Below are 22,617 nucleotides of genomic sequence, written 5' to 3'. Positions count from 1 at the left end.
TGTGTGTGTGTGTGTGTGTGTGTGTGTGTGTGTGTGTGTGTGTGTGTCTGTGTCTGTGTGTTTAAGTAGTTTTGTGATCCACAAAAAGTAACAGTAAAAGAAGAATATTTTTAACTATAACATTGTTAACAAACTGCCCACAGTAGCACCCTCTGCTTGTTGACAGTAAGAGCGACACGTGCTTTCACGTCAAAAGTCATAAGTCTCCAATAACACCAGAAAAAGTTGCCAGATTTGTCGCTAGTCGCTTTTTAGACAAAAAAGTCTCTAAGGGGGTCTGAAAACTCGCTAAATATAGTGACAAAGTCGCTAAGTTGGCAACACTGGGTGAAGTGAGTTGGAGAAGGATGCAGGAGAATTATGCATGTATGGATTTTACATATAAGAAAATTTGTCTTGTTCCAAAAAATTCAGATTTTCATTAAATATTAAATAAAAATAATATGAATACTGAAAGAAAATGGGATTCATTTATGAGAAACGTATTAGTTTTAGGACAACAAAAACAGTGTGAACTGAAAACATTATTTCCAAGGTTGTTTCAGACTCAGATTCCTCATTAATTTATTCACATGATGCCCTCAGATTTATGAAATGAGTTAAATTCAACAGCTCTGCAAATGACATGGTGTTATTTGTTCAGGTTTTATTGAAATAGTATCAGATTTAGAGATGAGGTGTTAATTCAGCTCTATGAACAGTCTGAAAAACATAGTCAGCAACGTTGTTAAATTGTGTTATACAGAAATATGTTTCTGTTAATTAGAGTGACTTAATTAGTATAAATGAAGTGGATAAAATTTTTAAAAATCCTCCTGTGTGTTCACAGTTGACATGGACCATTTACTGTCAGCATTTACGGGATGACAATTGAGACCTTTGAATGGTTTCTATTCATGTGAAGGCATCTGGTCCTCAGCAGTCCAGATGTACCAAACACACATTCATACACACACATACACACCCTGGCATCGCACAAACAAATACCGGAGGATTTGCTTTTGTTCCACCCTGCAGTGAAAAAAGTTTGTTCACATGAAAATTAAATGAAATTAGATTAAGCTTCTTTTGTACAAACATGAAAAGCAGCAGTTCTGCTCCAAATTAAAGACATTTTGCTTCTAACTGCATTGGAGCAGTTAGTTTCTGTGGCATTGTTATCTTGTAATTGTACCCACAAAGGATGACTGTGACGTCAAAATACTGCACTGGAGACAGTAGGCTGTCCTCAGTGGAACAGACATTTAAAGTTTTGACCTTTATTAGTGCTCCAAAGGCTGCCTGAACACAATAAGACTGGGAAATGTCCAGTGCAGTCACATTGTCCTGTAGCTCTATCTGCTGTGTTTGGGTACAATAGTGTTCAAACTCTTAAAAGTGGTGACCATATAAGGACATCCCCTCTTATTGATGTAATACATATCAAAGAGCAGGAAAAAAAACTGTCTAAAACTGTTTAGAGCAATCTGAGTTGACTGACTCACACATTCTCTGTCCTCGTTATCAGTGTTGGGCTTATTGCTACAAAACAAGTCTTGGATTAGACACTACTGGTTACTTTTCCTGAAACCAGTGCAGCATGTTACTTAATTATATGTTAGAGAAAGAACGCATTATGTTACTTTCGTGTTATTCCATAACATGACCTGAAATGCACTGTCGCACAATTATCAGGTCGTTATATAAACCTGAGGCTACAGTAGGACACACGTACAGTCGTTCTGTTGCTGTTTCCGTATGAACATAAAACCAACAAAAATGCAAAGCTGACAACAATCCAAAGAGACTTCAAACCGATCTTCCACAGTGACTCTACTTTCAAAGCATGCACAGGCAGAATTGGAGGCTACACGCTGCAAGGCTGGCTGCTCATCACTGCCTTATTTACCTGCTGAAGATCAGGCTCTGGACTGGTCGGCATACACTCAGCTATAACATCACTCTGGGTTTCTTGGCTAGCTCTGTGCTAGCATGCTATCTGTGCAAATTCTTGCAGAGAGGCAGTGTTGTATTAGTAGTATAATATAGTTATTTCTGTCCTAATTTTACTATTACGCACTTATTCTTTCATGTAGTAAAAATAAAAAGGATGTCCATATCTCCTCTCCTCAAAAAAGCAGCACACTGATCCACTGTTTTCCTCCTCCCTGCACACAAACTGAAATCAGCTGTTTGTAGGTGAAGTGTGCAGGAAGGAAAATGCATGTGATGTTTTTTCTTTCATTATTTCCAGCTGCAGTGCAGATAACTGAAGACCCTTTGTAAACCAAGTAATAACATAATTTTAACTGTATTGTGATTTCTGAATTTAGTATGTTAACTGAATTTTTGTAAAATGTAGTATGATTACAGTAACGTGTTACTTTGCAATGCGTTACACGTGCTACTGATCAGTATTTGGAACTCTGTCCATGTTAAATATGAGCATTCACCACAGTATGTAACAGTAGTACAGAAAATAAATAAAAACATCATAGGACCTCTTAAAGTAAAGTCATATACACAAAGGCAAACGACAAACAACAGGAAACACGCACATAACATTAAACACACATTTCTCTATACTCTTGCTTATGTGCAGAGCTCAAACACTCACAGACACATTAAAGATGAATCAAGATCCAAACCACACAACAAAGAAAACACACACACCCCATGGTTGTTTACTCATACATGTTCCATCCAATCACAGCCTGTCGGCTTGACGCTCCACAGCAACATATGCACCAGCAGACGAGGAAACATCTCAGAAAGACTGCTTTATCTTTCTTTTCTTTGCTCCTGCTCTTTATTTAGTTTTTTCAACTTCCCTTTATCCTCTAGAACTGTGAGAAATGATGGGAAAAAACAGGAAAATGGATGAAATGAGAGGGAAAGTGGAGGAGTCAAAGAAGCAAAAGATTGAAGAAAAGAAAGGAGAGGGAAGAATGATTTTGATTTTGTCCACCTCTGCAGTAAACTCCTCCGTACTTCTCTTCTTTATGTGACGTATTATTATTACCAGTCTTATAATTGCCTCCATTGATTTTATGAAACTTTATAATCGCTGTAACGTTATGGTTATTGATTACCCAGCAAAGATTTGGCAACATAATCAGAACTGTACTTCATTCCTGTAAAGAGAGGAAGACACTCTGAGACGAACGGTGGCCTCTCAAGAGTCAAACTTCCTGCTAATTCAGTATGATATAAATGTACAAGACTGACGCATATTCTTATTATTTTTAACTTATTTCATGTAAATCCGTGGATGTTGGTCTCTCATGACACCCTAATGAAGTCAAGTAGCCCCCAGAGGTCATTTTGTAGGGCTGTAGCAGTGCTCCGCCTGTTCCTCCTTCCACAAAGGAACAGATAACTGTCCTTCTGCTGAGAATATTCAATTCTATGACCATGTCCAACTATCCACATGTTGACAGTCCATCTCCTGGTATCTCCTCATTCTGTAGACTATGCTGGGAGACATAACATATCTTCTTGTGGCAGCACGTGTGGTTACCCTGGAGGAGCTTAACTATTGGAGGACTTGAATGGCCTCCAGTCACTGTCTCATGTTACTAGTCATGAGAAGGACACTGATTAAAAAACAAAACCAGAGAAAAGTCAGTTGAGACGGATAAGGAGAGGGCAATGGTCTGTGGAGTGCAATCCTTCTCAGATGCCTCGCAGATAGCAGGCAGCCTGTCCCCAAACAATCACAGTCGGACTCAGACTTGACTGTATTTACACTCAAATACATTGGTGAAAGTTTAACAAATAATAAATAAATAATTGTCCTTCCACTGATTAATACAGACAGATTGACTGCAATTTGTTGTCAATCCTCCTAAGTCTTGACACTATGCTGAGAGACACAGCATACCTACTTACAATGGCACATATGATGTTGGCTCTAATTATGCCGTCCTGGAGGCGCTGGACAACTTGGACAATCTAATTGGTGTGCAGGAAGTGAAACTCTTGTGATCAAAATAAAGAGTCCTTTCATAGTTTGATCACAATCAACAATGGTTGCTCAGTGTTCTTACTTTTTTTTGCTGTTGTTGTTGCCAATTACCAAGAGCAAGTAGTTCTGGTGACCCGAAGGTTGATCGTGGAACAACCGTAACGTATGGTAATTGGATAGGCCCTTGGTGGGAGGGATATTGTCTCCAAACAATTGGGGTCTTACTTGGAGTGACTGGAATCCATCTCAAATAGACTGGTGAAGGTTTGCAAAATAAGGTGGTCTAATTTGTTATCTAAGAATATGAACACATCAGTTCATCCTTTAATAGAGCAACTATATCACTGTTAAGCACCATAGTTCCACAATGCATTTACATTTACAAACAGATAACACCAACTCCTTTGACAGATGAGTCTCATGATTTTTATTTTTTATTTTTGGGGAACTTCTAGATATAATACATTTTGATGGCTGTAACATATATATTGTAAAACTGAATGACAAAGAGAGAGATACAAAAAGGGAAAAGAGGACAGGATGAGGAGAGGGCCTCAGATGATTCTCGTAATGAAGATGACATGGAAAAATGTTTGAATGAATACACAGAACTGATGGATAGGCAGACAATACAGAGGAAGATGAAACTCCAAGTTTAGGTGTCAGAAGTTGCTTTTAAAACTCTGTTCTGTGCGATGAAGACCAGCATCTCCTCCATTTGTATCTTTATGAGGGGCATGTAGGAGAGAACACACCCCTCATAAAGAAAGAAAATACAAACTCTGCAATGTTGCCAGCTGCATCTGCATAATTCTCTCATTTTGATGATGCATTTCATACGCAATCCAAACCGTATTGACCTGCATTTTTTGTATATGCAATGTTGGTTGCAAAATGAATTAAGTGTGGGCGAGCGGCGTATAACGCGGGCGTCAATAACACCGTCGGGCAACTTACAAATGGTGTAATTATCTCCTCATCAGGTTATTAGAGGATCAATCGAGCCTGGTGGCCTGATGGCAGAGGTGAGCTGATGAGGGATGGAAAATGGTTATGACGACTGAAGCAGCAGATCTCAGAGAGAGGGGTGTTTACTCATGTAAAATGATGCAATCGAAATGATGCGAAGAAATTCAGAAAAACTAAGAAAGCCAGAACTGTTGTTTATGCATTAGTGTGTGGGTAGAGAAGGAAAAATGTACCCAAGAATAATAATAACAAAATGGACTCACAAATTACCCAAATGAGTCTAACTAAAGAAGTCACAAAATAAGCTATTTGTCTTCTTAAATAACACGTTATGAGCATCTACTGGTTTGTCTGGTTAAGTTTAAGGATGTAAAATAACTTGTGCAATAGTTTTCCTTCCTCCCAGTCTGCATGCCAAGTTTTCCCAAGCAAACCAGTTTACAGAATGAAAAGCAAAACCCTCCACAGTGAGTTAAAGTAAATCAACCCTCTTAATGCAATTTCAAACATGATGAAGGGTTATGGACTCCAGGTCTGTCAGTTGGTCTGACCACAAAACAGAACACAGCTGACTTCTGGGTCAAGTGAGGACAGCTGGCATCAACCAAAATCTAATTTACACACTTTTATATAATGTGTTTTTTCCTGTTAATCTCATTGTAGTTGACTGTTGTATTCACCAGCAACACTTTATCCAGAATCTGTTTTTCCTATCGGTCTAATGGATTTATTATGCCAGCTCCTGTGTTCATTTTTTTTTCTCTGAAGCACTTACTATATTCAATTCAATTCAGTGTTATTTATATAGCACCATATAGCAGTCATGTCAAAGCAGTCATTTTGTACTGTAACATAAGGGCCCAACAACATCAGAAAAAAGCTCCAATGACCAGAACTGGCCCACGAGTCTGGTCAATCTGACCAGCATAAGGTAAAGGTAAAACCATCAAACCCCACAAAATCAAGAAGAGGCCTTGTTATAGTAAGGAATCTCAATTCAAGTGACACACTTATGTAGTGTAACCAAAAAATGCCAACATTTGCATAGAATGTATTATTTTCATCGTAACCTGCAACCATGGTTGCAATTATTAGCATGCTAGTGCTAGTAATATCACTCTAGGGCCCTTTGCTTATTTTATCTAAATCTGTGTGGGTTTCTACACCTTGAATTGAATTGAATTCTATAAAACAATAAATAAGTTGCTCACCTCTGCTCTGTAGGCGCAGTGAAAAAGGAAGGGTGTGTATTATGGGAAGTCCCACAGCAGTTTGAGTCTATAGGAGCACAACTAAAGGATGCTTCAATATCAACTCAACCAGCACTAACAGTAAGCCTTCTTAAAAAGGAAAGTTTTGAGTATAATCTCTAAAGTAAAGAAGGTGTCTGTCTCCTAAATTTAAACTTGGAGATGGTTCTGTGGGAGAACTTCATGATAGCTTGTTGTCGCATTCTTCTATTAAAAACTCTAGGTACCAAAAGTAAGGCTGCAGTCTGAGAACAAAATGCTTTATTGGGACAGTATAAGACTATGAGATCTTTCAGATATGATGGGGGCTAACTTTTTATATGAAAAGGACTGGTACATTTAATTCTGGATTTAACAGTGAACTAGTGAAGGGAACATTTTAGAATGTTTGAGTTTCTGGAATGAAAGCAAAGTTTAAAGTAGAAATGTTAGTAGTTCTGTAAATTAAAACTCATCTGTAGTAGCATCATGCTGGAGGTCCATTTTTTGACCCTGAAACATAGCTTTTGCAGCTTTCTGTCTTCCCTGAGAGGAAAACAGTGAGTTGCTGTACTAACATAATTCCCATAATTCCATTCATTGATACCAGGAGCTGCAGTTTGCCCCGGGCTGGTCAGCCAGCTCTGGTCTCAGTTAGGACAAAGTTCTGGCTTTCCTTTCCTTTCCTCCCATCAAAACAGCTAAACCATACTTTTATCTATTAAGCCCAGCCCACTGACAACAATCCAACCTATAGGGACAGATATCATTAAGGGCCACCTGAAAGAATAAATGGTTTCACCCATTTGTTTGTGTTCAGGCCAAGAATATTTTTCCAGTCTTGCACCCTTGTTTGATCCTGTGCTGCAGTTTTGAAAACTTTAACAGTCCATGTTAGCATTGCTAGTCTTCTGAGTGCCTTCCAGCTATTCCTCCAAGTCAAAATTTTAAAGAACATCTTCATCAACATTAACTTACATCATTTTCCTCAGTTGTTGGCAGTTGTTGGACTCTCTTTTTTCTACTTAAAACCAAATCATTTCTGTTTTTCTTGTGTCCAGTAAATGTCCCAGCCACAGTGGTGGAGGCCATGACGAGGCAGGAATCCCTCCAGTCCTTCAGCAAAAACGGCAAACCCTCTTCCTCGTCCTCTTCATCGTCCTCCACTCCGTCCTCCACCCTCATGCGCTCCATGGTCTTCCCCCACTCCCCCTGCCCTCGGAGTTTCTCCCTGTTGGATAAGGTTGGGGTTCAGTCGGACTCCAGTTTTGGCCAGTTGGGGTCAAAGAACCAGAGAGTCCTGGCAAGTCCCACATCCACCAGCCAGCTTAGCAGTGAGTTCAGCGACTGGCACCTGTGGAAATGTGGCCAGTGCTTCAAGACCTTCACCCAGAGGATCCTGCTCCAGATGCATGTGTGTCCGCAAAATCCTGATCGGTAAGACACAGTGGTTTTAGGTACTTGACAGTTTGTCTCAAGGCTGTTGTAATGCAGGATAAACTGACACTAAAGGGACACAGTGTTGGTTTGAGAATGACTCCAAAAACTTTTCTTTATGTCTGAAACCTCAGGGGATCAAAATCTTTTGATAGCTTACAATCAACATTGTAAGCAACTGTGTTGTACCAAAGCCCTTAAAGAAGGTAGAAGGACTTCGGCATCATTTAAAATGAGTTTTAAATGAATAAAGGCGATGATTTTAACTGTAAACAAAGCACGATCTAGAGATAACGTGTATAATCAACATAGGTAGCAAGTGCCAAGTGCTCATATGTCCAGAAATGCCATTTTCAGTCAAGAATTTGGCTTCGAGATTTTGGTCTGTACCTACTGGCAGCTTGAAAAGAAATACTTTTTTGGCACAAAGATGACACTTCACCACATCAATGTCTTTTGTATTATAGTGTACAATACTTTGTTTAAAAAGAAAAAAATATGACCCTCAAAGTGACAAAGTGTCAGATAGTTGTTGTTGTTTTCCCAGAGGAAGCCAGCAAATCTGATGCGTTTGCTGTGATTTATGACTCTCATTGTTCCATCATGGCACTATTTGTGTGTGACAGAAAGTGGGAGTTTGGGGATGAGAGTGAAGAGTGTGTAAAAGTGTTTGAGTGTGTATAACATCTGCCAAGTTAATTATATACAGCATGCGTGGAGTGTGTGTATGTGTGTGCAAAAGGGGGACACAGGATGTATTGGAAATTTTTTGCTTAGCTTTATTTTTGTGGGGAGAGTCAGAGCGGCGTATAAATCAGCGCTGTGCGTCACTGAGAAATACCTCGCCTTACGGTGATGGGGCCAGGAAAACAGATGCCACTTATTCAATAAACTAATACTCATAGGGAAGAAAAATGTGGGCTGGATATGGAGGAGGGAGGGAGAGTCGATGGGGAGCTGCCTGTCAATAGGAAGGTTTTATGGGACAGAGGAGCAGATAAAATTCAGCTGAACAAGCCAAACAGAAACAGTCCTGGACCTCCAAGGCCATACTGTACCGTTCAGGTGAACTGGAATTATACCAGTATGCCCATGAGGCAAAGTCATGCCCCAACATAAGCACTAATCTTTTTCTTAAAGTTGCACCTAACCAGACTATTATATGCATCAAATGATGAAATTTATGTTTTTCTGCTCCACCATTCTTCATTGTACAAAGGACAAGAGTTGTCAATCTGTATGTTTAAGAGGTTCACTCTCACCCTGGCCATCAACTCTTTAGTTTGCCACCTTCTAAAAGCAGTACCAGAAGACTAAAGAATAGCTTCTTGGGCCATCAGGCTATTCAACACCCAAATTAAACTCTAAGCATTCACTGAACAAGTGCAATAGCTAAAATACCTCTAGATATCATCTATTCTGCTTTCTACCTGTGCCATTGTCAAAGCTGCTGTCATTAGGATTATTAGCTATGTATTTATTACTTTATTTTTATATTTTATTACTCTTTCATTCAAGTAGAATGATTTCAGCAGTGCTTCCAGTTCCGTTACATGTTTGTGCTTACGAGGACAATGAAGCGTATCTTATCTTATCTCTTCTCTTATCTTTTATATTTAAGTTCATAACATGAATGAAGTTGTGATAATGGAAAGTAAAGCAAATCAGAAAACAGTAAAATGTTCGATTAAATATCGATTTGATTAAAATGTTAGCTTCTGAAATGAAGTTTAACAGCATCCATCCATTTTTGTCCACTTATTCAATTCAGGGTTGCAGGGGGACTGGAGCCTATCCCAGCTATCATAGACCATGAGTTGGGGTACAACCTACAGGGCCAACACAGAGAAACAGACATTCACACCTACAGCCAATTTAGAATCATAGTTTAACTCCACTAACTGCATATCTTTGGTCTACGGAGAGGAGCCGAAGTACCTGGAAACAACCTAAACACACAGAACACCTCTGGCCAGATGTTGGAATTTAACCCGGGACCTTCTTGTTGGGAGACAACACAGTGCTGATCATTGCAGCTCACAGCAAGAAGGTCCCTGTTTTAAATCCACCATCTGGTGCAACAGCTGTACTGCCCTAACAACATTCAAACACTGTTAAATTTGATAGTTGGTTTTAACTTTTAAAAATTATGGAAACTCGTTGCCTCAAAAAAAAAAAAGCAAATTATCAGTATTGATGTAATGACAACAGAGTTGACTTTGATGTTGACAAAGCCACCAATGACAGATGCATATTTGATGGGTAAGTTACAGATTTCTGTTTGTCCTCTGCAGATTTGAGTCTTTAGATTCTACTACCAGTATTGTAAGGTTTAGTTTCTTCTTCCAGTATGGTTTCACTAGTAATAAAAGCTCATCTCTCACTTTGATTTCTAACAGCTTCCCTCACTTTCTCCTGGCCTCCCTCTCCCCCTTCATACATATTTATTGATGTTTACTTGATGGGAACATTTGGAGCTGAAGACTGATGGCTCTTTATATCAGCCTAAAAAAAAGGGAAAGAAAAAACACTGCACACCTCCTCTGAGCTCCATCTCTTTCCGGTTTGTTTTTTTCTGCTGACTGTTTCTTTTTCTGAACTTTTTCTTCTTCTCTGTCATTTTTTTCCCCCTCTGTGTGTCATTTCAACAGAATCCATCATCAGAGGAGCAGTTTGTTTATGTCAGCGAGGCCTTGGAAGTGCTTTCGATTCAGCTTTAAACTGGTGTCGAGATACAGGATACTGTTTAAGTTTTGTGATGGCAATGAGTGATGAATCAGGAAAAAAATCTGATCATAAATGGCCTGCGTTTCCACTTATAGCCTTGACATATTACAAAAGCAGTGCAGTGTAAACCACAGCAATGGACTAAATTAATAACCACTGCTTTTATGATTGATGTGTTTACCGCACTGGTGTTTAAAAGAGTCATTAGTGCTTTTAGGGAAAGTTGGATATTTTTGCTAAGCACTTTGATCTCCACAGTTCACAATTCAGGTCTCATTCTGGTGGCTGATGTTGTTTATGAGTAAGGCCTGTATTTGTATATGGACACAATCACGCTTGTATATCGGAGGACAGAAGGTTTACAGCCGATTGAAAGTGTATCATCACAGAGCCCGACTTTATGGAGGAATTAAATTTTAATTTCTGTCATTTGTTTCTGGCATCTAACAATCCCTTGTTGGTGGTTTGGCCTGATTTCTCCGGCTTTCCAGCAGCCCAGTTAAACATTTAAAATTCTCCATTACTCACATAAGCGCTACAATAATGAGAGCATTGAGGCATTTAAATGTTCTAAGGTTTAATGTTTCTCAGTGGAAAAGCCGAAAAACCCTGAACCGAGATAACTGATAGAGCGAGAAGTTTTCCTAGACATTAATCGTGTTAAATATTTTTTTTCCTTGATTATAATACCACTGGGGAGGGACATCATGATATTATATATTCTCCACTTGATTATTAACCCTATGATGCTTTTGCATCATATTTGATACATGAGTTTCTGAAACCTCTAGCTCATCAACATGATTGATGCTTGTCATAATTCCAAAATGTTATGTACAAAACTCTTTTTTTTTTGTCTAAAATTAACATTGTTGTTAACAAAAACTTGCCAAAGACGCCCAATGTATCAAATGTGATACAAAAAATATATAATAAATATATCATTAACAACATGATATAGCAATAAAGCTTTTGTGAATTTTGTTATAAGGGTTAATAAACATCTCAGTTCCAAAAAAATAAGAATTTTCAGGCTATTTTTTGATGGGTTGGGTGTTACAGGCTAATCAAGTAGTGAATTTTTTTTAGCACCTGTTACGTCTGTTTTACACCGACATGCATCCCAAAGGAAAAATATAAATATGATATTTCATATTTCATTTTTAATCATCGTGTTTATCATATGTACAAGTATATATGGCAAACCCTAATTCCCACTTGATTTGATTTTTATTTATGTATTTTATATATTATATTTGATGTTAATGTTGATCAAATGGCAGTCCAGGTCAACTGATGGCTCATCTGATAATCGTTGACATATCCAATATAGCCTACTTAAAATACAAAATTTAGCCTTAACCAACCCACCTCCACCCCAGCTCCTCCTTTTTTGGTGGCTTCATTTAGCTTAACCCCAAAATAATCCAAAATGTGTTATTTTGTCTTACCATTTTTTAGGATTACAATTTTATATTTTTTAATTTAATGGTAAAAACATAAGCGTTTCAAATATTTTTGACGTAAATGTGCTGATTTTACAGATAACATTTTTCTGGGATACCCAACCAGCATACCCAATAGCTAAAATTTTTGCCAATCAAAAATAAAAATGTTCAATTTTAGTAAAATAAAGATCACCAAAGCATTAACAATCTATTTGTAATCTTTAGAAATTTTACCCCCACAAATTCATCTATTCAACTGAGTTTCACTCTGTTCCTGGTCAGCCAAACCCAATTTGCAATGATTTAAAGTCCTGTTAGAGGGGCCTGCCCCACAGTTTGAGAAACCTGCCACTGACTTTATATTAGCACTCTGGTAGACTATTCTTCATTAATATATCAGCCTGTGTTTGGCCTTAATTCTTGGAGCTTCATCCGTCACTTTTCACTGCATTAAGCTTCTGCTGTTTTGTCCAATCACCCTTCTCTAATGATCTAATTAAACTCTTCCCAACACTAACATTGTTTGAGTAGTACACATTTTGAATAAATAGTTATTATAGAATAATACCATGTATAAACTTAGTCCCAATACAAAATGGAGCAATAATCAGCTACCATTCCACTAAGCTCGTCATCCTATGCACAGACTCCACCTCCACTATCTTGGTGTAAATAGTCCTTGCTCTGCTCTGCAGCATCAAACCAGTTCTCTGCTTGCCTCACGTTCTGGTTAGAACTAATCAACTTGGCAGTTGTTTCTCCAGCTTGTTGTAAGCAAAACAAGTATTACTGTCTCCAGCTAACGGTTAAAATGCTAGATGGTGAGGGACATGTGATGGAGTTAATTAATTATATCTTGCACTCTATCTTAGCGGAGTAAACCATAGCTCACTGGGAGCATTGGGGGGGGGACCAGTGGTGGTAATTAACATCTGAAAGTGTTTCTCTGGGAATTAAATATAAATATAAAACCTCTGGACTGCACTGTAACTGGTTACACATTTAAACCTTAGTTGTCTCTTGAAGAATCTGAATGCTCAGAGATGTTTTGCAGAAGTGTAATGGATTTATCAGTGTTAAAACCAACACACTTGTTCATGTTTTCAGCTGGGTCTCACTTGCTGCTCTGTGAGCTGAGAAAATTCTCAAAACACAATTAACTCAAAATGTTTGCATGCCAGGCTATAACGAGGCTGTTTCTTTGTGTTACTAAACAGTTGACATTTAGGAGATTTATCACCCGGCAGTGAAGACATATTTGCATTTAACACTAACACAGATGTGTGTTGTCCCTGCTGGACATACAGATGTGTTGAAAAATAGCTTTTTTCTCTTTTCAATGTGTAGCCGCAGGATAATGATTCATCACTGTGATGGACGGGCTTGTAGAAATTTCTTCAAAGTCTATTTTTATCTGTCATGTTTGCCATTATAATAAACACCTACTTTGTTTTGCATCTGCATGCGAGTGAGTTTTGTTTAGTATCAGTAAGTAAAGCTCTGTGGGCTGGCAGAGCACACTGGAGCAAATTTTAGACCCTCAAGTCTCAGGTGGTTTTACTTTTTCCAGTTTAAAATGCACCAATGTTCCCATGTGCTTATCCGTAATCGCTTTTATTTGTTTAATGTAGTTTGGTCATATTACAGTGCTTAGAGGCCTGGGACATTTTCAGCCACCATTTCTGAAAACCGAAGCAGAAAGCTCAGTGTACCCTCAGACCATCATATAAATGATACCCGTGGCTGTTAAGTGAACTGCAGTCAGTAAACCGCTGCTCACATTTGTCAGCTGGCATTGACAAAAACATTGCTGAGACATGCACAAGACTGCCTTGCACAATTAAGTTGCTCTGTCATGTATCACTATGTTGAATACTACCTGAATAATGACAATGGCATTAGCTTGGATGTGACCAGTGTTGGGCAAGTTACTTTGAAAAAGTAATTAATTATTGTTACTAGTTACTTCTTCAAAAAAGTAACTGAGTTAGTAACTGAGTTACAAGATTCTAAAAGTAATTAATTACTTGAAAAGTAACTATTGTGTTACTTTAACAAAAAATGTTTAACCTTCTGGGGTCCAGGGTATAATTGGTCATATCTTTACAAACTGGTGTTAAAAATTGATGTCATTCTTTTCAGCACAACCTCACGTGTCCTAATTTACAGTTATGTTTTCATTTTGACTTACTGTATTAACTCAATTGACCTAAAATCAGACAAAAAACATAAAATCCGAGTAGAAAAAGTTATATTTTTTACTGTAACAACCACAAACATGTTTATTGAATCATATTTCATAACTTTAAATGCAAATATAAATTGTCAATTTTACAATCCTATGCACAAGTTTTGCAAACGAAGTTATTTGCAGCCATTTACCTTTTACCCTTTGTTATAACCATTTCAAACTATTTACATAACAATCAGGTGTTCTGCATTAAATAAGATGCCAAACAAATTATTTGTGCCACTCCAAAAAAATTATTTCTGTCCACTATAAAGGAGAAAATCACATACCTGCAGGTCTGACAGCAGGTGTATTACTCCTGTTCTCTACCTGAAGACAGCAGTCACCTCATTGTTTTGACACACAACACAAAACTATCCACAACACTACACTCTAACTACACAAGACAACACATTAACTACACACTACAAACACAGTAAACGTCACAAATCTCTCACATCTCAAAACTCGCTCTCTCTCTTTTTCTGCTCTCTCTCTCTGTCACACACACAGTTACTCCTAAAACTTCCCCGTCTTCCTAAACAACCAAATGTCATGTTGCCAAATCATTTTTGATTGGTTGACATGGTGCATTTTTCCACCAACACGAAAGGGTTTTTTGATGTGTTTATTTATTTTTTGGTCATAAGCAGAGAGTGCTTGCTAGCGCTGTCCTTAGACAGTAAACGTGACGAAACTATTCAGGAAAAACGCCGCCTATATATTGTTTATCATGACTCTGGTTTTACGTGGCCTATCACCACAATTTAAAAACTGGTATATATCACCTTGTTGCTTTGGCGTCTTGAAGTGATCGTGTGATTGGCTTACGGCGACTACTTTATTCTTCTTCAGCCAAACAGCAGCACTCATGTGATTGTTTTGCACTTACTCCAGGTGTTGTGCCAAAAAGTGATCGACGGGCAGAAAGTGATTACCGTCCATTGGAGCGCGCGCAGCTGCTTAAAGCTGTAGCGCCCAGATTACTTACAGCTACTTCCATGCAACTGATATAAGATGCAGTAAGCAGAAGACAGCTTCAACTGTCTGTTTGTTGAAAAATAGTAACGCGACCGCACGCACCGCATTTTCTTGTTAGTAATGGTAATGGCGTTGTAACGATAGAAATAGTAATTAGTTAGATTACTTGTTACTGAAAAAAGTAACGCCGTTAGTAACGCCGTTATTCCCATCACTGGATGTGACAAAGCTTCTAGTGCCAGCTTCATATTGTATAGCTAAGTTACAGCTAGCTTTGGAGAGCAAACACTAGAAAGCAAATGATGGCATATACATAGGTTAGTTTTATGTATCATGTTAACTGGTCAAAGTGAAGCTAATCAATTAGCATATCCACTCAAACATTCACTAATTCATTTGTTTCAGAAATCCTTCAGTCAGGACATGGTATATTATATTTAGATGGAAACTAGCGAGCTACCTCCCTGCTAACTTCTAACTACAGAGAGATAATAAATTCGATTTCCATGGATGCTTGGATGTTAAACTTAATTGTTACACCTGGTAGAGCAGCCACACTGATCATTTTATTACAGATGAAAGAATTTAGACAGTTTTCCAACTCTCAGCGATCCTGCAGTGATCGTTGACTTATGGACCTGCAGCGGAGTTTGGGCCCAGACACGGCTAATGACGTCAGACTTAAAGACCGGATTGCTGAGACATAGCAAACACTCATACACGTCAATCCTGAGTCTTTAACATAAAATTGGTCTGTTCATTCAGGGCGTGATCATAAATGCATAAGTGAAAAAAGTTGTAAAACGCACATTCAAAGCTGACATTTACTGCAGATATTTCAATGGCGGTAAATCCATCATTGAGGATAAACAGAAAATGATAAATTGGTAAAATCACCCAGTGTTGTTTGGGACCCATCAGTAGATCTTCTTAATTACTATGTTTTCCTTTTGAACTACAATACCCATAATGTATGTTCAGTACTCCCTGACCACATACACACTAAAACAGACAAAACACACAAAAGGCATTATCTACAATGACACAATATTGGCTGTTTGCTTAGTTTTCTTTATGAGGTTGGTTTGATGAGTACAGCTAGCTGATGAGAGGACATTATGTGAACTTTCTGCTCTAATAGATCAGTCAATAAGGTTTGAAAGAAAAAGAAAAGACAGAGAGAAACAAAAAGACATGGATACTGGAGGATAAAAAACAGCACATAAAAGAAAAAGGAGTTGTGTGTGTTCACGGTTGTCTTCCAGTGATTTTGTTTGTGCTAGGATGTCCGTGCTCCACTCACATACATACATATTTTTATGTGTGTTCAGAGGGCCATTGATTCTGTATTGACGATGTGGGAGCAGTGATTTATAGCTGCTGGTCTCAAGGGAATAATGTCTTCATATGAGGCAGACAGAGGAGACGTCCTCACAGCACAGATATAACTCCATATGGATTAGACTGAGTCCATGCGGGTCAATCGACACACTTCACTCTGCATCACTGCACGCTGCAAATAAACACACACACACATATTCACTGAGTCACTGAGGTCCTAAATCAAATTAAAAGCTCAGAAAATGAAAACATCATCTGCAAGCAACCGATTTAACCCCCAAACACATAAAAATATGAATGTGATGCTGTCAGAAATGTAGTGGTTAAATATTGTTTTTATTAAATCTAGAAGCAGATATGTTTGTCCTTCTGTAAAAATAATCTTACAAGCTAACACTTGTCACGCTCACTTTGTTAGTCTGCATCCAGAAACTGCATGAGTGCAACTCACAAACTATAAAACAGCACAAACTCTAAGGTAATTCTATTGAAGAAGGTCCAAAAGCAGCAGGAGCAGCAGCAGAGACATGGTGAAAAGGTCCAGTTCAGTGACTCCAATTAATGGAGGTGAAACCTACAGTCAGAGCAGAACATCCACCTGTCAGTCAGACCAGCTGCACCCCTGGTAATGCTAATGATGCATTGTGTTTGGTTTTGTTTGTTTTTTTGGATGAACTCACTTTTGGAGCCTTAAATGGCCACTGATCATACTGCAACTTTTAGCACAGTGGTGTTTACTGTTTGCTGATAATCCTACAATTTTTACAGATGTTACAACATCTGTACATTTTTTTTTAAAAATGACAAAGAAAATGTTACAAACTGATTAGAAAATAGACTTTCAAATAGTGTTTTTGTAAGTTTTTTTCCACCGCTACTGCAAACCTCAGGTTGTCTAGAGTCTTAGTGATTATATTTACCCAGGCTTTTATTTTGAAGTCACAAGGGAAGACTCTAACACACAGGCCCTTGCTTCATAGTAATCTGTACAAGCAATATGATGGACAGACTTTTCGTCTGGGCTCAAATTATGGTCATGAGTATTTCACACGCAAGCGAGCGAACGTGAGCGCAGAGTTTTACACGTAGTTCTTTGGTTTGTATCTGGACCTTAACAAAAAAAAAGCAACTTGTGTAAATATTTTTTACAAACATACAAATAGATGCACAAACGTAAAATTTTCAGATATTTTTGTTTACAAGGTTACAAAACTCAGTTCACAATATTTATGACCACAATTTAAGCCCATAATTTCACTGCCTGCGGTCTTGCAGTAGAGCAGTCATTTGCATGTTTTTGTCATCGTGTGAAGTTCCCACTTCACCACACACCGTTTAAATGTTTTTCTCTCCAGTCTACGAGAGATCTGATCAGCAACGCTCTTACTTTCCATTCGCCTGTCCACCTTCTTGACCTCTGACCTCTCTCTGATGCCATGAAAACATGTATGCGAGCCAGAACATTTCATTCCCATGTAGTCTCAGTAGTGAGGTCTGGTCGGCATGCAGTCGGTCTCTCACACACGCTGCCTCTTTCATCAGCTCATGTGTTAAAGGTGTGGACACAGCGACATGTTGACTCTGACTCTGTTGTTCCTACCACATGTTGTGTTGAAAGCTGACACGAGGTTTATTGTCCTGAACCGTATTACACGGATGTGTTGAAAATGGCTAATTTTACAGATCTCACATACACACACAGGCTAAGCTAAGCGTGAACAACACAGCAGCTGATTTTGCTCTCATCGAGTATCCAAACTAAGCATTATTAACTTGTCCATTTGGTGTTTTTATTACCTTGTTGCGTTGTTGATTTTAGACATATTTGGCTGTCTGTGCTGTCGACACAATCGGACTGAGTAACGACTTGATGCTAACGGCCACCGAGAGAGACGTGATACAGTTAGCCAGCAGTCCAAATGGAGCAGCTTCGTTTGTAGCAATAAAAAGAGAAACGGGGAGAGGTTCATGAGATCAGCTGTAACAAAGATGAAGAAAAGACTGAAATAACAACTTCTTACAAGAATTAATACCAAATTAATTCATTAATTTGACAGTAAAATAAGGAATTTTTCATCATAAATGTGAAATGCTCTCCAGTGTGTCTATTTTTTTGACACATGAGCTTAAGCTTCTGACAAATTATAATGAACACTATTTGGAAAACATAAAAATTGTGAAAATTGCAGTCAAAATCTCTCATATTTGTAAAAAGCATGTCCAACTGTGTACATAGACTGTATATAAAGATTGGACTTCTCAGGCATTTGCAACATTTAAAATGTGTTTTGTTACCAAATTTTAAATCCTTCTTGTCACATAATTATTAGGCTCCATCTATGATGTTATGATAGTATATCCAAGTAGACATATCAGCCTCAGACTGCAGGCTTACTTGTGGTTTCTGTTAGGATGCCTGGGTCGTTGACCCAGGGTTTTTGAGTTCATTATATTATTTATAATTTCTAGTCTTTGGGTTTTTGTTAGAGTCATGTCTTATGGTTTGTCTCTGTGTAATCCTTAGTTGCTGTCTCCCCTGTCCGTATATCCCCCGTGTCCAGTCAGTGTCTGTGTCTGCCCTGGTCCCACGTCTCTGTTCCCTCTGTTGTAGTGCCTGCATGTGAGTCTGTGTCTTTGTTCAGTCTGTGTTTCCTGTTTTAGTTTGAAGGTCTCTGTCTTACCTCAGTGTGATCAGTTTACGCTTCCTTGTCTCGTCAGTTCTGATTTGCCCCAGAAGTGTTTCCCTCCTGTTGTCCATTCCCTGATTGCTCCCTCTATGTATTTAAGCCCTGTGTTTCAGTTTGTCATTGTCGCGATCTACCCTTATCTAGCTGTGTAGGTGTATTTTGTAGTCTTAGTTTTGGTACCCTTTTGAGTTCAGTATTAAAGCTGTTTTGAGTTACTTTCTGTCTCCGGAGTCTGCACTTTAGGTCCTTTTCCTGCCTGCACATAGCCATCACATAACAGTTTCTAGAGTTTCGTAAAGTAGAATGGGAGGCAGCTATCAGGCTCCTATACAGCTCCCAGTTTTGATTCAAGAGACAGACCTTGTCTTCGTTTAAGATTTCCTTTGTCATAAAGCATATAGTTAGAGCTTGATCGGCTGACCCTGAGCCTCACTTAGTTATGCTGCTGTAGACCCCATGATACACTTTCCACTTCTCCTCTGTTCTCCTAGTTAGTGTTTTCTTACTTTTAGACTTTTTTAAAATCCTGTTTGTTAGTAAAATAGTCACAAGGAGCATCCCTAAAATGGAGATGTGGTGTCATATGTTTGACATCTAGTGCTTTGTTTTGATAATATGAACATGATCTGAGTCACTGAGTCATAAAGATGAGTTCAACCCTATTTTGTGAGAATATTTTCTCCCCATGCTTTTTGACTTTGGGTTTAAAATGGTTTTAGAATGACTCTCAGTTTTGTCTAGAACCTATTTTTCCATCAAAATATGAGTTTATTCTAAAATGTAAAACAATTTGTTTGAAATTTGTTTCCCCTTCGAAACAAATTTAATGTGACGTTTCAGCAACAGTCCTCTAGGAACTTATTTGGGGAGTTAATTAGGATTTATCCCGCATGCAAAAAATGTCAATCTATCACTTTTCTTAATTGCTTCAGCTGTCATAGAACAAGAGTAGAAAGCTTGCTAGCTACATTTCATTATGAAATTGAGAGGAAAAGGGTCCTTTTAAACGTGGAAACACAGACTACTTGTTTTAGCTATAGGCAGACCTAGTCTGGTTTTCAGCATGCCCATTAAAAGCCAGGAAAAACCTTGATATTTTGAAATATTATCTGTATTTCATTTCAGTGCTCAGTGTCACATTCACCAGTGAAATCTGTTAAAAACTAAAGTTTCCTAAAGCTTTTTTCCCCTCTCTGTGTTATCCGCACACCCCTGTGTTTCATGGTAAAGAAGTTCAGTGTTTCTGGTATAAAACCCAGACCGTACAGTATGTGCGGTAATTTATGCATAAATGATCGTATTTGCATTTGCCTGTCTGTTCCCATATTTTGGTTGCATATGCACATACCTGTGTGTCCATGTGTGTTTATGTGCATGATAGAGGTGTTTATGCTTCACCTCCTCCTCCTCCACTCCTCCCTGTAATAAACAATAACCGGGCATTAATCTCCCGGCCTGCTGCCTTAATAAATAATATCCACACATTCATCAACTTAAACTATTCACAATCAATGCAGCTCTTCATAGAAAACCCACCTAATAAATAGTGGTGCGGCCCACTGAGGCGTGAACTTATAGACCGGCCGGCTGATAAATGAACCGACCCCCACGGCGAGACGCCTTTTATGTGGAAAACTGCAAGTGAGAATTTTTCGATTTTATATTACACTATTTTACTCTTATTACTTTCCTGTGTGTGTGTGTGTGTGTGTGTGTGTGTGTGTGTGTGTGTGTGTGTGTGTGTCTACATCGTCTCAGGGTATTGTGGGTGTTTGTGATTTATTAGAGTGGTGAAGATGTTGGTCTATTTGTTTTATTCTAGTTCTGGGGTATTTACCCATTTGTAAGGAACTGATGTCAGAGTTTTGTCTTATTAGTTTCAGAATGAAAATCGCTTTATTTTCAGGCAGCACATGGGAGTTTATCCTGTCAGTTTAACAGCTTACACAGTAATACAGAACCAAGTGACCCATATGAAAAGGAAAACAGAAAAAACTATATCATTTTTCCATTTCCTTCATGACTAAACATTTTTCAAGCCCCCCTGGCGGCTTCTATATATTCATGTAGGTTTTCAGGCTAAGCCTAGTTGGACCGGGCCACCAGAGGCTCGCACCTTCAGCCTCTACCTCTGGTGACCTTGTCTGGACAGTGTAAACTGGACCCTTGATTTTTGGGGGGGTTTTTTTAGTCATCATAGCGGTTGTCAGAATTTCTCTTTGTCTGGCCCCTCATCCAGGTCCAATTTGCCTTGGGAGATCCTACCAGGAGGAAATCATGAAGGGGATCTCCTTCAGAGATACTGCTCCTCCACTGAAAGGAGCCACTTAAGGTGGTTGAGCCAACCGATTTTAGTGCCTCATAGGTGAGGTCTTTCAGGCATGTCCTACTGGGAGGAGAACCAGGGGCAGCCCCAGGACTCACCAGAGAGGTTATGTCTCTGAGCTGTCTTGGATAAACTTGGTGTGCTCCCTGAATGAGCTGGAAGACGTGGAGGGGGCGAGGGCAGTCTGGGGTTCACTGCTTAGACTGCTTCCCCGAATAAGTGGTCGAAGATGGATGGATGGATGGATATACAAGTCTGATGAGATGTTTTTGGACTACGGAGAGATAAAGATGGTAAAGACAAGAAATCAAAGTGTGTCTCAGAGAGGTCTAAAAGCCTGGTTCATAAAAGGATAAAATAAACTTCATTAATCCATAAATTTGAGAAAAAGAGGAAGAAAGAAACCACCGAAGAAGGAGACCTCTCAGCGAAATCAGCTGAGAGAGCTGCAAATCCTTCTGCAGTGTATTCCATGATTGCCTGATTAACTGGTGATTTTAAACTGGCCGTAGGCAGTGTTGGTCAAGTTACTTGAAAATGGTAATTAGTTACTAATTATTGATTACTTCTCAATGAAAGTAATCCCATTACTTTGCTGATTATTTATTTTCAAAAGTAATTTGTTACTTTATTACTTAGTTACTTTTCAAAAACATGCCACACAACCTAAATACATAATAAAGAATAGACCTTTCAGCCCAATTCAATTTTTTTCTGCATAATCCATCATATAAAATCAAGTGTTTTGTGTTTACACTCACTCTTTCAAATAGATGCAAGTAAAACACACATTCAAAGATCCAGCAGCACTGAGTCCTGTGAGGCAGGTGGAGGTTTGCCCAGTGCCGCAGCAGTCATGTCAGTGGGGGAGATCCGGGGGTTTCTCTTTAAATTTCACATTCCCGTGGCGGCGTGCTAGGTGCCTGCTCAGATTAGAAGTTTAATTTTTTGCTGTAGAAAGAAATTTTCTTCCCACGCAGAGTACATTGGACGCTGATGTTTTTGTCGCTTTTCATGGAATCAAACTCAAAGTGATGTAAATGCTTCCAAGCTTTAAACACTGCATGGTCGTACTCTCTCCCGCACTCCATATTAGGGAAAGTAACAGTAATCTAATTACCTTTTTGCAACAGTAATCCCTTACTTTACTTGTTACATGAAAAAAGTAATCAGATTACAGTAACGCATTACCTTTAACGTTTTACTGACCATCTCTGGCCGTAGGTGTGAATGTGAGCATGCAACATGTCCAAGGTGAACCCTGCTCTCGTGGGGTGAGAGGTTGCTATGACAGCT

General features: G+C 38.7%; 1 protein-coding gene across 1 annotated transcript in view; it reads left to right on the top strand.

Annotated features, from left to right (window-relative positions):
- prdm6 (PR domain containing 6) overlaps positions 1–22,617 on the top strand; it is a 128,719-nt gene that overhangs the window by 95,732 nt on the left and 10,370 nt on the right. Inside the window, exon 6 of the mRNA XM_013910204.1 lies at positions 7,206–7,581. Coding sequence (XP_013765658.1) covers positions 7,206–7,581 — 376 coding nt within the window. The remainder of the gene's footprint in view (positions 1–7,205; positions 7,582–22,617) is intronic.

The sequence above is a fragment of the Pundamilia nyererei genome, unplaced genomic scaffold (genome assembly GCF_000239375.1).
Source record: "Pundamilia nyererei isolate P.nyererei 1_Seehausen unplaced genomic scaffold, PunNye1.0 scaffold00038, whole genome shotgun sequence".
Lineage (NCBI taxonomy): Eukaryota > Metazoa > Chordata > Actinopteri > Cichliformes > Cichlidae > Pundamilia > Pundamilia nyererei.
This window is presented reverse-complemented; position numbering and strand designations above follow the sequence as displayed.